Source organism: Cuculus canorus, chromosome 8 (assembly GCF_017976375.1).
Source record: "Cuculus canorus isolate bCucCan1 chromosome 8, bCucCan1.pri, whole genome shotgun sequence".
NCBI classification, from domain to species: domain Eukaryota; kingdom Metazoa; phylum Chordata; class Aves; order Cuculiformes; family Cuculidae; genus Cuculus; species Cuculus canorus.
The window spans coordinates 26,557,263-26,572,066 of NC_071408.1; the positions used below are offsets into that span (position 1 = coordinate 26,557,263).

The window sequence follows — 14,804 nt, forward strand, 5'->3', positions numbered from 1 at the left end:
GGATAGGGAGGTTCCTGGAGTGATGAGCAGCTTTCTTTCCTTTTCCCTCATGCTCTCTTAGCTCAGGGTTTCACTGGCATGCAGAATGCTATGGAGCTGTGTAGACATGAGAGTTTTTGCTGATTATTGGCTCTCATTGCAAATTACTATTGTAAATGGTGAGGATCTTATTCCCCTCCCTTCCTTTACCCATCAGGCTCCTTCTCCAATCAAGTAAGCAATAATAAAATGAAAGTAGCCGACTTCACAGAGTTGTAAGAGTAACAATTTCTTGTTGTCAACAATTGATTCATCTTTAAATAAGTTGATGCATTTAAATCACACACACCCTGCGATAATGACAGACATGAAACTTTTTTAATTCTTGAACCTCAAGAAACCTGAGATTAAAATACATATTTATGGGAATTTATCCAAATATTGGATGTTCCAGGGAAAAAGCTGTAGGTCAACTAATGAATTTATTTTTTCAGGTGTCATTTTTCGATGCCCCTTTTCATTTCACAGAAGTAAGAAAATATATTTTGTAATGACAAATTAAAAACCCTCTTTAAAAACAAGGCGGGGGAAGAAGTGCTAAATAATCACAGTAGCACTCAATAGCACCAGTGGTCTTTTTTGAAAACATCATCCTAATCTAAATTCCAAGGCTCCTTATTCATCTAATGACATTAATTATGTACACTGGTTCAGTGGAAAAACTTTTCCTTTTGCTGCAGTTACCCTCACTCCAACTGGAAAGCATTGCATCCTAGTACGAGAAGTAGTGTTACGAAGGAATTGCACACAATACAACATGTATGACAAAAGCTTTAACTAGCCTAACATGCTCTTCTAGACTTATTTGCTGTTGATGGTTTTGGAGAAGAAAGCTAAGAAGTATGGCCAAGCAATGAAAGCCAAACCCTGACAAGATTTTTCACTGAGTTCCACATGTTTGTAATGAGAAAATACTCTGAAATCATCTAAAACAGGTATGTCCAGGTATTTCCTGCAGGAAAGTGAATTTAGATCTACATTTGACTACCACTTTATGTTTTTCATTATACCACCTTGCTTTCTGTTGCTTACAACGTTATAATACTTACACCATTTGAACTGATACTTTCTATGTGACATGTTCATCTCAGATTACTGGTTTGGTTTGTTTTTTTCCTGGACAAATCTCAATCAAAATAATCTAGCTGTTTCTGGGAACATGACAAGAGGCATGTCAGAAAGCTGAGAACTTTCTAAAAGTAGCTTTAATGTCGCTATTTCAAAATAAGGACTGATACTTCCAACAGATACTTTCGTTGTTGTTAGTTTTGCCCTTTCCAGGGTTATCTACCCAAATGCTGGTCAAGCTAAAAACTCTTGAAAAACTAGTGATCGCACCTGTAAGTAAGAAGGACTTAAGCACTGCAGGCAGTTTGGTCTCCAAATGTGTCATCTCCATAGGCATCTTCCAAGTTCTTGCAGTGACAACCAATGATCAAACTATTTGGATGTCATCCACACAGAAAGCACCCGTACTTGCTCCATGCAGTCACAGCTTGAACTCAGAAGAGGACTTAGCCATGGCTTAGGCCCATAAAGATTTAACCTAAGGCTATAAAAGCAAAAGCAGGGCTCCTTTTTAATAGCTGTTTTCAGGTGCTTGAATATATCATATTGCTTGGCAGTGAAACCAGGGGCATCTTTTATATGTTGATAATGACATCTTTTCCCACATTTTTCTGTGCTCCTGCCTGTACATCTGTGTACACAGACACACACACACACACCCCCTCTCATAGAAGACTGAAATCAAGTCACCTGTCTTCTAAGGAGATAAAAAAGAATAACACCAACAAAAAACCAACTGCCTTGAAGGACAAAAAATAACAAATTGTGGAACTTGTGCAAACTAGAGTCTGCAGGAATGTGTTTGAACATATAATGCTATAGAGATGAGATTAACCTTGCAAAATCAAATTTTAATCATATCATTTTATACTAAAAGGAAACTTTTGACCCCAATTTCTTTTCTTGCTATATAGGCTGGATTTAACACTCACCACTTAAGGAACTGTGATGATAAATTTATGTTTGAGAGGCACTAGAAAGTTATGGATGAAGTTAATAGAACAGCTCACAAGGAAAAATGACACTACATGCAGTATAAGATTTGTATAATGTGGAGTATTGAGTCCTAATTAAGGCAGGTATGACAACTCTTAGGAATATACTCTAAATAATACCTATAAAACAAAATGATTAACAGAAGTATGATGGAAAGAGTGATATGTGACCACACACTTGAAGTCACTCACCATGACACACATACAAAAGTGTGTTACATTAAGTCTGCATGGGTAGCCCTCACGTTTCTATGCTGGTGTTTGCAAGGCTGTTATGCGGTAACCACAACATCTAATTTGCATAAACTAAAGAATAAGATTAATTGTATGAAGTGTCTGAGAGTTATAAGGGTTAACATGGTGCTGCTATGTTACTGGTACCAAGGACACACTAGCTTTTTGGAACTCAAAAACTGCATCCAACCTTTCTAATGACACGCGTGAGAACTGAGAGAGCTTCATTAGGAGGTTCAAATTACTGTTGAGTTGAGTAACAGATGTGGATTATCAGTTTTTCTTTCTGCTAGCCTGTCAGCAGAGGTTTTCATACTAAGAACTTGGAAGCAGACAAAAATTTCATTTCCCAGTCATAAAAAACCCTGAGAGCTGGCCAGTAATTAGGCACTGTCTGTTAAGAGTCCTCCCACTTCTGACACATTGTGCCTCTCAACTGATCAGTCGAGCCAAGTGCTGCACTGGGATTTCACCAATGCTAAAGGCAAAGTGCAAGATGACAGGAGCTGGGAAATGGAGGAAAAAGCAGCAGAACCAATAATTAAAATAATTTTTAAAATAATTAGTATATTAAATAATGTTAGCAAAACAATGAAGAAAATCAGATATTTTAGTAAAGACTCAGAAGCTGATTTGTTAGGGTGTGTTTGTACAAACTGAATTACTCAAAAAAGTCTGTGCCACTTACTGAAACTGTTGAACTGGGCGTGTTTGTTCCATATCCAGATGAAGGAAGGGAGGCCAAGGACCAGCGGCGTCCATCCGTTCTGCAGAAAAGAAGTAAGGGAAATTACTGTCAGGGACATAGTGACTAATACTTGGGAGAAGTAAGCATTTTCCTCCTCCAAATCTCTTAACCTCACACTTCTGCTGAAGTCTCAAGTAATTTAGATAAATGAGGTATCCTATTTACAACGACCTTTGTGAAAAAACAGCTAGGGTAAGTTTTAAAAGCAAAAGTGACCTTGGAAAAGATGAAGTACACAGGCACTGGATCCTGCATTAAGCAGAAGCATTATAAACGTTATCGGTTGGGCAAAAAATGGAGCTTCTTAAACAAACAAATGACACCAGCTCATTTCAAACTCCTCTGAAAAAGACAGTCTGCCTACAATTATTACCAAAGCAGTTCCTTGTCTTCCAAATAAAGTTTCAAATTGAGGGAAAAAAACATATCAGATCAAGGATCAACTGCAAGCAAACTAGTTGTTTTTCCTAGTCAGAAGGCATTCTGCCTAGCACAGAGCCCAACACAGCTGGTGAATTAAATCCACTACAGTAGAGCTGAACAGAGCCCAGAGGTCCACTCAAAATACTGAGGAGACAGAAATCAGAGAAATCCCACCTACGGCCTCCTCCTCCAGCCAATATAATATTAGCAGTTATTTCCCTACTGTAGACAAAGAAACTTGACCCTCAGGGAAAACAGCCAAAACATTCTCAAGGTACAGCAGAAGAGGTCTTGTTTGACCAACATCAAACTCAAGGAACTCCATGACTGCTTTGAGAAGAATCAGTATTGCTCTCCTTGAAATCCTCTTCTCCTTCACAGCCTGCCCCAGTGAAAACGGAAACCAAACTACATTCAGCTCAGCCTCAGTGCTTTTTCTGCCCCTGATTTATTTTCAGTCTCACATGCATTTTGTGTCCTATAATGTGTCTTGTTGCATGGTGGGATGGATGCTAAAGGAGTCTCTTCCTCACATCAGTCTTCACCCGTTTATTTATTTGATTATCAGTAACTGGTCATAAAGTGAAGCTGAAGTGGAACAGTTGAGCGTTATAACTTTCTTTGGAAAGATGGGTGGGTACACAGACATTAATGCAAGTGCATTCTAAAATGGGATGTTTGGCACAGGTCTGAAATAGTGCTTCGTGCTTATAAGAAACTCAGCTGCTTCACCGTGATGTTTCTCATCTCACCATCCACACTCATGAAGCCTCAGATTCAGGAAAAAAAGTTCACTGCACACCCACTTATATTTTTTCCAGATATAGTTCCATTTATTTTCAGGCACCGATACCCACCACTCCTCTCTGCCATCTATCTTCGAATGAGAGGGAAATAAACTCACTGTTCTACATCACTGAAAGAATATTATGTCAGGAGAATTTTTTAAGACAATTCATGCTTCGTGCATTTAAAAGAGAAATAAAATCAAGCTGTAATGCAGATTTCTATTGCATGCGTATGTTATAGCTAAACCCCATTTAGCCACAGGTGATGTTTTCTTTGGCAAGACAATTACATGGGAAAGATGTAAATCTCAAAAATCAATCTCAAAAAATTCCAAGAGAACTTAAATTCTCTTCTTAACCCTGAAAGCCAACAAATGACAGCATTACAAAGTCACTGCATGATGTGGTCAGTGACTGAATACCAAATGTCATAGATCTTCATTCAGCTTCTTGTAACAGAGGGGCACTGGGGAAATATTGAGGTCACTGCTTCCTTCTCAGTTTGGACCCTTAGTTCCAAAGCAAGACCATACATTCCTGACATCTCAGACAACAGACAGGAATGCACAGGTCACTCATATTTTTGCAAAAAGGAAAGCCTAATCCCTTTTTTACTGAGTTGCCTAAATTTTGTATTGAAATTACTTTAGAATTTTCATTTTGACCAAGTTAAAAAAAAAAGTCTTTCTCATTTAGAAAAATCCCAAGATGCCTTTTCATGCTTGGGCTATTTTCTGCTGATGCAATCTAGGCAAGCAGTGTGCTAAGCAGTCAGGACAATGCACATCAGCTCTACTCTAGCAGAAAGAGAAGGGACAGGAGTAGAAATCTTCCAAATCAAAGCCAACCGGTAAAAGACTTTAAAAGAAAATTCCTCCTTCATTTATGTAAAATATTTCAAAGTTACTTCAGCGTTGTTAATAAATATGTTTTAGAGAGATTTCATGAAATAATGGTTCAGGAAAAGCTACCTGGAAAAAATGTTTAGGTCTTTAATTATATTTATTATAGACCTTTTGCTGGCACAGAAAAAAACATGCGAACAACAAATTTTGCCTTTAAAATGGTATTTTAATTAGTTAATTAAGGAGGTACTTTTATGGAAGCTAAACGCTATTCAATGAACAGTACACCAGTTTCAGAACAAGAAAGTGCCAGAAGAGCAATGCATCTTCTCCAGAACACTTCCTGCTTATCATTTTAAGCCAAAATGCAAAGATTTTGTGTTTTGATTACCAAAGAATAGAAGCTGAATGCCTAAATGGGGTTATCACAGCATGAACTTGTTAGGAACACATACACAAACAACAGCAATGCGATACACGTTACCTGTCCGCTCTGTGTCCATGGCTGTATGGAAGAAATTGACAATGATAATGAGAGAGGGAGAACTAAAAGATGCATGAGATTTCTATAAAAAAACCTCATCGTCTGTTACCGAAATTCCACTAAGATCAGTCTTAGTGAATATGGGCAGAATTAACCATACAGTTCCCTACCGAAGCAGGAGGATTCCTGAATATGCTGACTTTGTGGCTATGACAGAGCCATTGACAGGATGTCTGGCAAGGGATTTATGATCAATCACCAGTCAAACGAAGGACAATCTCGCAGTATATTGTAGTGAAATTGGCTTTACAATAAAACGAGTTTCCCAAATATGCTTCCTATTCTGTTCCAAGAATCAACTCGTCACAAGGCTATAATGAAAGAATGGAAATCACAATTGATGTCCAAACAGGATAATAAATGAAGAAATGACACCAAATGTAAAAGGCAGAAAATCAGCAACAAATCATTTCTGTGATGGCACAGGGAGAAACTGGGTACAAACCGTCTATTAAGACCCACTCAACACTGATTAAAAGGGTACAGTGAAATATCTGGGGTAACAGAATACCACACTTAGAATTACTTTATACTATCATATGGAAGTTATTCTAATACCACTATGTGAAAATCAAATAAATGTGTACTGCACTGCTCGTGTGGATATGCAGGGTGTAATGCAAACAGAAAATAAGAAAAAGTTCCTAAAACAAGGTGTGCCTTAGTGTTCTAGTCTATGGCAGAAAATGCATAGGGAGCAACATGCATACTGTAAAATAAACCACAGTATTCTATAGGACAGGCTTAACCTTTATTCAATCATTTCTTTAAAAATTAGATTTAAAAAGTGGAGAAGTATGAAAGGCCACTCTTCACAGTGTTATTACTAAAATATTTATTTTCCACTTGGAATTATAGAGAGCAATAATACTGAGACATCAAGTTAAAACATGATGTCAAAAAATTATGTTAAGTTTTGACAACGATTTCAGCTGCAACTTTCCTCCTGTGTTCCATAGTCCAGAACTCCAGATACTGTGAAAAGTGGTGAAAATTCAGTGGACTTAAACAGAAGTTATTGGAAACACTCAGTTCAGGCTCAGATACCTCTCTATAAAAACAAAGGTGGATGCTGTCAGTCCATTTGAACTGTTTTACCAGCAGATAAAACACTAATTTTTCCCTCTGAGGCAAGAGGAAAATGCATATCCAGTCTGTCACATTTCACATGCTATTAATAAAGATTTTTCTTTCAAGACCTGAAAACCAAAGTCTACTTCAAACAGTTTCAAGGATAGTGAGTCTTCTAGCAAATAACCTCAATGGAGAAATGCTCCAGGATTTCTCTGCCATTCAGATAACAGCTGCACTTTATTTCATTAAATCCCAACCGTCATTCTTCTTTGAATTTCTGAGACCTGTCCTTTCACTAACTAGTCCTCAAGCTAAATCTGTCATTCTCAGAAAACTTACTTCCTCAGAGGATGATCACACGTTTCCCATTCTCAGATCATTTCAACACAAGATAGGGTTTTCATAGCCAAGGCAGAAGCAAATCCAAAATATCTTTGCCACACTTGAACCTAATAATGCTCCTACTATCCCAGAACCCTGCTCGGGATCTACTTTTTTCCCCATTCTTTATCTCTCCACAAAACTTGATTTTCCGTATCATGATCCAGTTCTGCCTACCTGCTGGCATACGACACTCAATACACCGCTTGTCTGCTTCTCCCAGCTGCCTTTATTCTTTCTACCATATTCCTTACACTAAATTCATCGCTATAGTATCAGATTTCTTTCCACCACTTTGATGCACGGAATGAGCAGCGTTTGTTGAGCATTCGCTGCAGGACAAATGACACCTGCATATTCAGGTCTCTCAATGCTGCTCTTTTTCTAGAAGTTCTTGTTGACTTGCTATTCAATTATCAGCTACTTTCCTCATTAAAGCATTAATGTACTCTCGACACCAATGCCCAAGATGGTAGAGAAAACCAAAATGTTGCTACCAGTTAGAAGGCAGTGAATGAATGGACACACAGCTGCACGTGCCTGATTTTAGGTACATTTACATCTTGGTGCAGATGTAGCAACGGAGATCAGTACACCTCAGCGAGAAGAGCATCTAGGACTACAACTAAAATAATATTATCCTAGTCATAACTGGTTTTAACATCATTATGACTAAATTATTTTTTATATCACATTCCCTATGTGTCATCCTTCTGGGAGAATGCTGCTTCCTCCACAGGCAGTATTGACTACTTCATTTACTTTATATTCTTCTAGGTCTGAAAAGCTCCTAATACTTTCTAAGTGCTGCCAAGATCTAAAAAAAAATAAATAAAATAAAGTAAAATAAAATAGAACACATCAGAGAAAACACAATCAAAAACTTCTAACCCACAGGTCAGTTCTAAATAAGAGTCTATAAACTATTTGCTTGCCAGTCCAAAGAGAATAGATCCTGCCTTACCTTCGGGCAGGAACAAAGGAAAAATGAGCAGGCGCACTGGGAGAGAAGTTTCTGGGACTGTCCAAAGGGCTGCTGCCTGTTTGAAAGAATAAAAACACACAAAAAATTTTAATTCACATTTGCAACAACCAGAGTAAGTTTTCACTGTGCAGAAAGACTTTCACCTACAAGCTATAGTCACAAATAATTGAAAACATGGAGCTTTGAGTCTTTGATCATTTGAGCATTAGTTTGCTAATGAAATGTTCTGATATGGATGCATCAGTGTTTTCCCTCCTTTTAAAATAATTTAAGGTGTATTTTCTTTCTTACTTCTTCATCAGTAATCTATATAGTCTTTTCATATTTTGCTGTATCTTCTATACATAAGCTTTTCCTAACACTTCTCAATGAAAAACTTGAATTAGAAATTACATTGAAGACAGTTTCAGGAATAATAAATAGTAAGAAAGTATTGCTTCACCACATTCATCAAGGCTGAATGCAAAATTCATCGAGAAACAAAAAAAGACATAACAAAGGAACTACGCAAGATAATAAAAGGACGGTACACACGTAAGATGATCAGGCTATCAGCATTCACCCTAACGACCACTTTTCTGAAATAATAATTCTACCATGAAAATGAAAGTTCCAGTGAATTTATACAGTGAGGACAAAATAACATTTAATTTTCACTTGGCACAAGAATACTTTCTCTGGGCTTTGTCATACGATGTGTAAGCATATGGTTGGTAAGTGGTATATTGCAATGTATTTTACTTCAAAGTAAAAAGCAACCATTTCACTGAAAGCCCTTCTAAAAGCTAGAATCATTTACAGACTAACTGCAGAAACCTTTGAAAGTTATGGATGAATTAGAAGCTGCACGTCAGCAAGCGTGCTTTCTATTGGGCATATTCTTAAGTGGTTTGCTTGTTCAGATCCTGAATAGAAGCACAAAAGAGAAACTATACATAGTAAGCATATGCCAACAGCAATTTCTTTGTGGACAGAAAATAAAATAACAATAACACTAAAATAAGAGCAGGAAAAGTAAACAGGTACAGGTCAAGCAATGCACTGCAAGGTACATAACTGTGGTCATCAGAAATGTTTTCCAATTTAAATCCTATATCAAATGGATTTCTTTTAAAAGTCATGTTGAAAAGTCAAACATCAATGATGAGTCATCCGCAAAGGACTTGCCTCTGTTTTGGGATAAATACTAAGTGCCCAGCTCCCCTGCAAGCCAGCGCTGGTTGTGAGGCTACGGTCCCATCCAGCACATCCATGAAGCTTATAATGAAGTTGAATTAATTTCTAACCCAGGTTATTCATACACCTTAACTGTCCCGCTGAGTAGAAATGGAACATAAGCATTGGGCTCGGCGGAAGGCAGCATTCACTCACACTTCAACTACACATATGGTTCACAGAAATCTGCAATCGCATCTCTCCTCAAGGTGTCGTACGCGAGGTGTGCACACACCTGGCACGCGTGCCTGGGCAGGTAGACAGGAGGAGAGGGAGAACAACCTGATGCCTTCTGGGGTATGAGGATGGCCACAGCACAGCACAGGCCAGCAAACTCCATCTGCTCTACAAGTCTACAAGGGGAAAAATAGCAGCTGGTCGAGATTAAAGCAGCCCCAGGCTGATGTAACATGTGTCAGGGGTGATAACTGGAGAGGTAAGTGAATTCCAGACCACTTCACAATCTGCTTCACCAGGAGTAAACTAAATTAAAAACATGGAGTTTGAGTAACAGGTTTGTTTCCCTTTGGATTGGTTTTCTTTTGTATTGTTAGTTAAGAACTAGAACAAATTCACAGTGTAATATAATACAATGCAAGTCTTCACCTAAAACTGGATACCATTTAACGTATTCCAAATAGATCCCACGTGGGAAGGGGAGAGAGCGATCAGAAACCAATAACTAGATGACACTTGGTGCTTCATTTATGAAGCTTGCACTTGTTTTAATTCTTACAGTTACTGTGAAAAAACAGACACATCATACTGATTTTGAATTAAGAGAAGACTGGTTTGACAGTCTAGATGGCACTGCAAGCTTACAAGAAAGACAGAAGGCTACAACAGCCACAAAGTGAAAAACTGGTACCTAAACACACATGCCCTGGTAGCAGGAGACAGCTAGGGGTTAGGGTCATAATTTACCTGCTAGCAGAAAGCTAGCGGAGCATTTTAGGTCAGGAGGAAACACAGTAGGAATGAGGCCTTTCCATCGTTATGCAGGAATTCTAACAAAGCAAGGAAGGCTGACAGTTTTGAGGGGAACTTGGGTCTTTGCCTTCTCAATTTTCAAGCTTTACTGCCGACAAAGGCTACTTGAACAAAAAGTCCTTTGCCAACTGCTGTTATAAACAAGCAGTGAACTGTCATTATCTTTTTATACCTTCATCAATGTTTTGTAAACGTTCCAGATTATGATCAAAACAGGATTTCAGGATATCTGAGCAAATTGGCTAATGGCAGGTTTTAAATTTTGAAATTAAATGTATAGGTGTTTCAAATTTTCTGAGCTGGCACAATGTCACACAGAAAAATTACTAATTTTTTAAAAACTACTTTTTCGGATTTCTATGGCATATTTCCTTCCAGACACTGGAATTTTAATTGGATCCCCTGTGAGTTGCTTCTCGTTTCAAAATGAAAAGCAATTAGGTTTTCTACTCAATTCAAGACTGGGTGAAGTTTTTAAAACAACAACAGGGAGAAAGGGAATTACTACTTTCCCTAAAATTTCCCAGTACTGCTGCATCTGCTATAGTTGAAGGAATTTTAATAAGAGAAACCTTAGTGCCACGGTCTCACTCACCAAGGCTGATCGAAACCCTATTTATTGTGTTAGCAAAGGTAAATTCCTCTGCTGCTCAAGGGTTATAATTGGCTACTACTGAAACTGAAACGACTCTGTCTCGAGGGAGGCTGTTACACTGAATGATTACCCATTAGGTAAATCAACACTGTTACACAAACCTTTACATCTTCCGGATACAGGAAGAAGGATGCAGCCAAGTATCTGTACACCCGCTACCCTCCAAGTACAAAACTGGACCTTACAGGCAATAAATAGGTGAAATTCTCAGCTATCACCTACAGACATGACATTCATCAGATATGTAACAAGTCCAAAAACGTATAGTAGAATCGTTTTGTCAAACCTGCTTCTGATATTTGAAAACATAAATACAAAGTTGTTGACTTCTGCGCAGGATATACTAAATACAGCTGAATATTAACACAAGCAACTAAAGATCTTACTGCAGGCAACAGAACTACCTGCCTTCCAGCACATACAAAATTTAATCTGGCCAAAATAATTTAAGCGCCCTATGTACCACCCATCTCATATACAGTCCTCCCACTATCCGAGGATCACACACATGAAATGCTGATGAACTGCTGCTTTGACAACCATGGCAGGATCTGAGACATACTCTGCCCACTTTAAAAATAACAAAATAAATGGAGGCCGTAGCAATACCTATTTTTCTGCCAGAAGGTGTAACTGAACTTGCAGCGGAAGAGCAGAATAATTTAATTCAGTAGCATAGTGCTGCCTGTGAGCACCTCTGTCCGCCTGCCATTACAGATGGGAGCAGGACAAAGGTCCCAGCAGTGACAAGGGCCTCCACTGGAGGCCAGCGGGCAACCTGGCTACCTTACAGCTGCAGAGAGTAAATCCTAAAATAGCCTGAACTTCAATCATCCAGCTCTAAGAATCTATCTCTTTCCTACCAAATTATAAAGATGATGTTGGTTCTTCAACTGACTTTAAGCTTTTCACTTTAAAGTATAATGTAATGGTAACTGAGTAATCAGCCTCAGGATGGCTACGCTCTCAGATCTGCACTGTGCACACCCTCTCTGAAATTTTCAGAGGTTAAAAAATGGATTCAAACAAATACAAACAAATGTAAGGAACATACATGTTTAACTTTTCAGATTTTGAAAGAAAAAAAGAATGTTGAATAAAAGGAGGATTTTCAAAGCTGTGCTCCTAAAAAAGTGGTCTCTTCAATCCAAGTTTGGGTGATAAGACAAGCACAGTGACTCTCCCACGAAGTTTGCAAGGTGTAGCTTTCTTTATGAAGGTCCCAGCTCATTTTGGAAGAAGTTACTTCATACAGGTCGAAAACCAAATAAGCACACATCAAATCCATTAAGTTTAATTGAATCAGAAGTGATTTCATGGCAGAATTAAAATTGTTTGGATGTACTCCCAGCTCAAACGTTGAGATCTCTTAGGTATTACTTTTACTCTAAATTTTCTAGGATATGAAATTGCCTGGCACCTTACCTGGATGCTGTTTCAAATATCCAGTCTATCTCCCTGGACCTGTACTCACTAGGAGGCAGGTTTGCCTGATGGATGCTCAGCTGTGCTTTTACATGACATGCAGAAGAATAACTTTCGAGGCTTGTGCCGTACAGGACTTTATTTCAGAGTGGTTTCTGAAGACAAACACTTTAGAAAGCCTCCCTGATTTCTCTGTACGCTTGCTGTTCCTTTGATTCATAAGAGAGGTTCAGAAGGGGCATTAAGAGAAGCATGTTCAAGACAAAAGAGGCCAGAGATAGGCTCCAGCATTTCTTAGTAACTTATCAGTGCATGAGCCTGAACAAACAGATTGATAGATTCTGTTCAAATACTAAATAAATATCACAGCCTGTTCTCAAATTCACATCTCATATATGATATTTCTTAAGAAAATATTTGTGACTCTACTCTAAATTTCATCTACTTTTGTCTCTTGAATAAATTATTTTTCCAAGGGAAGATTCCTAAATATAGTACTGGGAGAGAACTCAAATTACAAGTAATTTATCTTCCTGCGCCCTAGTAGCTACTCTTGGAGGTCACAAAGGATGTCCTTTTAATTAATAGTTTTAAATTCCATATGCAACAACAGAACAAAAATTGGAAGTATTTGGCAATGATTGCTAAAGAAAGACAGCACACCACTGATCGGTTACTCTGGTTTCTAGAAGACAGTCACATACTTCTAACAAAAGATGAGCTTGTAAATCCTGAGACAGCATCAAAACCACTAAGAGCAATTTTTTTTGTTTTTGAAAGAGGAGAAAAGCAACTCAAAACAAAAGAAAAGATGTTTATATTGTGAACATTTCTGCATTTCTTTTCTGAGAAATGATCACATCAACATCTGCCAAGCAAGGACACTTCTTTCATATTCTGAGGAGCATCTTTCTGTACTACTGTAGTAAAGGACTCATACAGCTAATTTAGAATCTGTTAAATCCAATATATATATATCACATCTAAGAACAAAGAGCACAATGTAACTAAGTGGAGAAACTCTACCAGGGAAAAAAAGCCTTGTTTAAACTAAATTTTACAAAGCTATCACTCGCATAACCACACACAACAGAACCAAGGGAGTTTGAAATGAAAGAGAACTGCCCTATGCAAATTTTCTGCCTTGTATGTTAGCCAATATTCTGAAGCAAAACAAAAATGGTTTTAATATACCACTTTTTAAGGTTTTGTTAACATTTTCATTTTAAAATCATAGCTCATTAAAAAAAACCCTATGTCATTAAAGCAACTTTCCATCCTTCCATGACTGACTGGGCTTTATAGCATCCTGAGTAAATATGACAAACTTTTATGAAAACTTAGAGCAGTTGAGGCCTCCTCCATGGGCATTCCTGAACTATAACTTTGGTCTTTTTGCTTTCAGCAGGCTGGATGTCACCTCTCGAGATGCAACGCTCTGCAAACAGAAGCAGATGGCTTCTTTTAGCTGAGCTACTATCAATTTGCTGTTCTTTCTCAGCATTTCCTTAGTTGCAGTCTCCAGAAAGTATTTACAGAACATACTGCCATGTAGGAGGAGGAAAGTCTGATTATAATGAAAACAACAGTTACTTGTCTTACATGGCACAGTGATGTGCTTCCAGACTGGCTCCACTGTGGATGATCTACAAGCTGTTTCATGCTACTGACTGGTGCCCATTAGGGCCACAAGTGATGCCCAAGCAACACCTTCTGGCAATTTGAAATACTGAAAACAACAAAGGCACACATCACCTACCTCCCTCATCAATAAAAACATCGAGGGAACACGCTGTTCAGGCAAGCTGTTGAATCTGTGTGCGTGACCCCTTTTGAAAACACGTAGTTACTGTAGGCTGAACAAGCCTTCTTTCTCTTTCTTTAGAAAGAACATCACACACTTCATCCTGATGACTAACAAGCACTTGCCCTTTTGCTTTGAAATGAGCATTTACCAGTTGCTGGCATGGTAGAACTGGCAGTAATGTAAAAAAACAAAAAGAAAAGAATCCTAACTATCTCGTGTTGCTCTAAGTAGCAGAGACCATAAGATGGCACACTGCACAGCCGATGGGTGCCAGAGGCATACAGAAAGAAGCAGAATGTTTCTCCTCATGAGAACTGCAATTAAATCACTGGCACAAATTAAACATGCTACGAGTCTCAAAACAAGATATTTACTTAAATTATTTTATTTTATTTTGGTTTGGTTTAGTTCACTTCTTTCTCCATTTCAGGTTCTTTTTGCAGGACACATGAGGACTGGATCCCCCAGAAAGAGTGGGGGATGGATATAGCAGCAAGCTGGAAGTCACAGAACAGATAAGGATGTATAACGTTTATTTTGAAACTTAAGGACTCTCTTACAAGTTAGAAAAGGTGATAAACTATAGTC

The 14,804-nt window shown here is 38.2% G+C and overlaps 1 protein-coding gene across 11 annotated transcripts in view; it reads right to left on the reverse strand.

Annotated features, from left to right (window-relative positions):
• MAST2 (microtubule associated serine/threonine kinase 2) overlaps positions 1-14,804 on the reverse strand; it is a 196,705-nt gene that overhangs the window by 50,758 nt on the left and 131,143 nt on the right. For 8 of the 11 annotated variants that reach the window (XM_054073773.1, XM_054073772.1, XM_054073776.1 and 5 more), the window contains 3 exons: positions 8,104-8,179; positions 5,625-5,645; positions 3,025-3,103 (listed from right to left, as the gene is read on the reverse strand). In XM_054073773.1, the coding sequence (XP_053929748.1) occupies positions 3,025-3,103; positions 5,625-5,645; positions 8,104-8,179 (176 nt within the window). The remainder of the gene's footprint in view (positions 1-3,024; positions 3,104-5,624; positions 5,646-8,103; positions 8,180-14,804) is intronic. The other 3 variants (XM_054073775.1, XM_054073774.1, XM_054073777.1) reach the window with 1 other exon arrangement.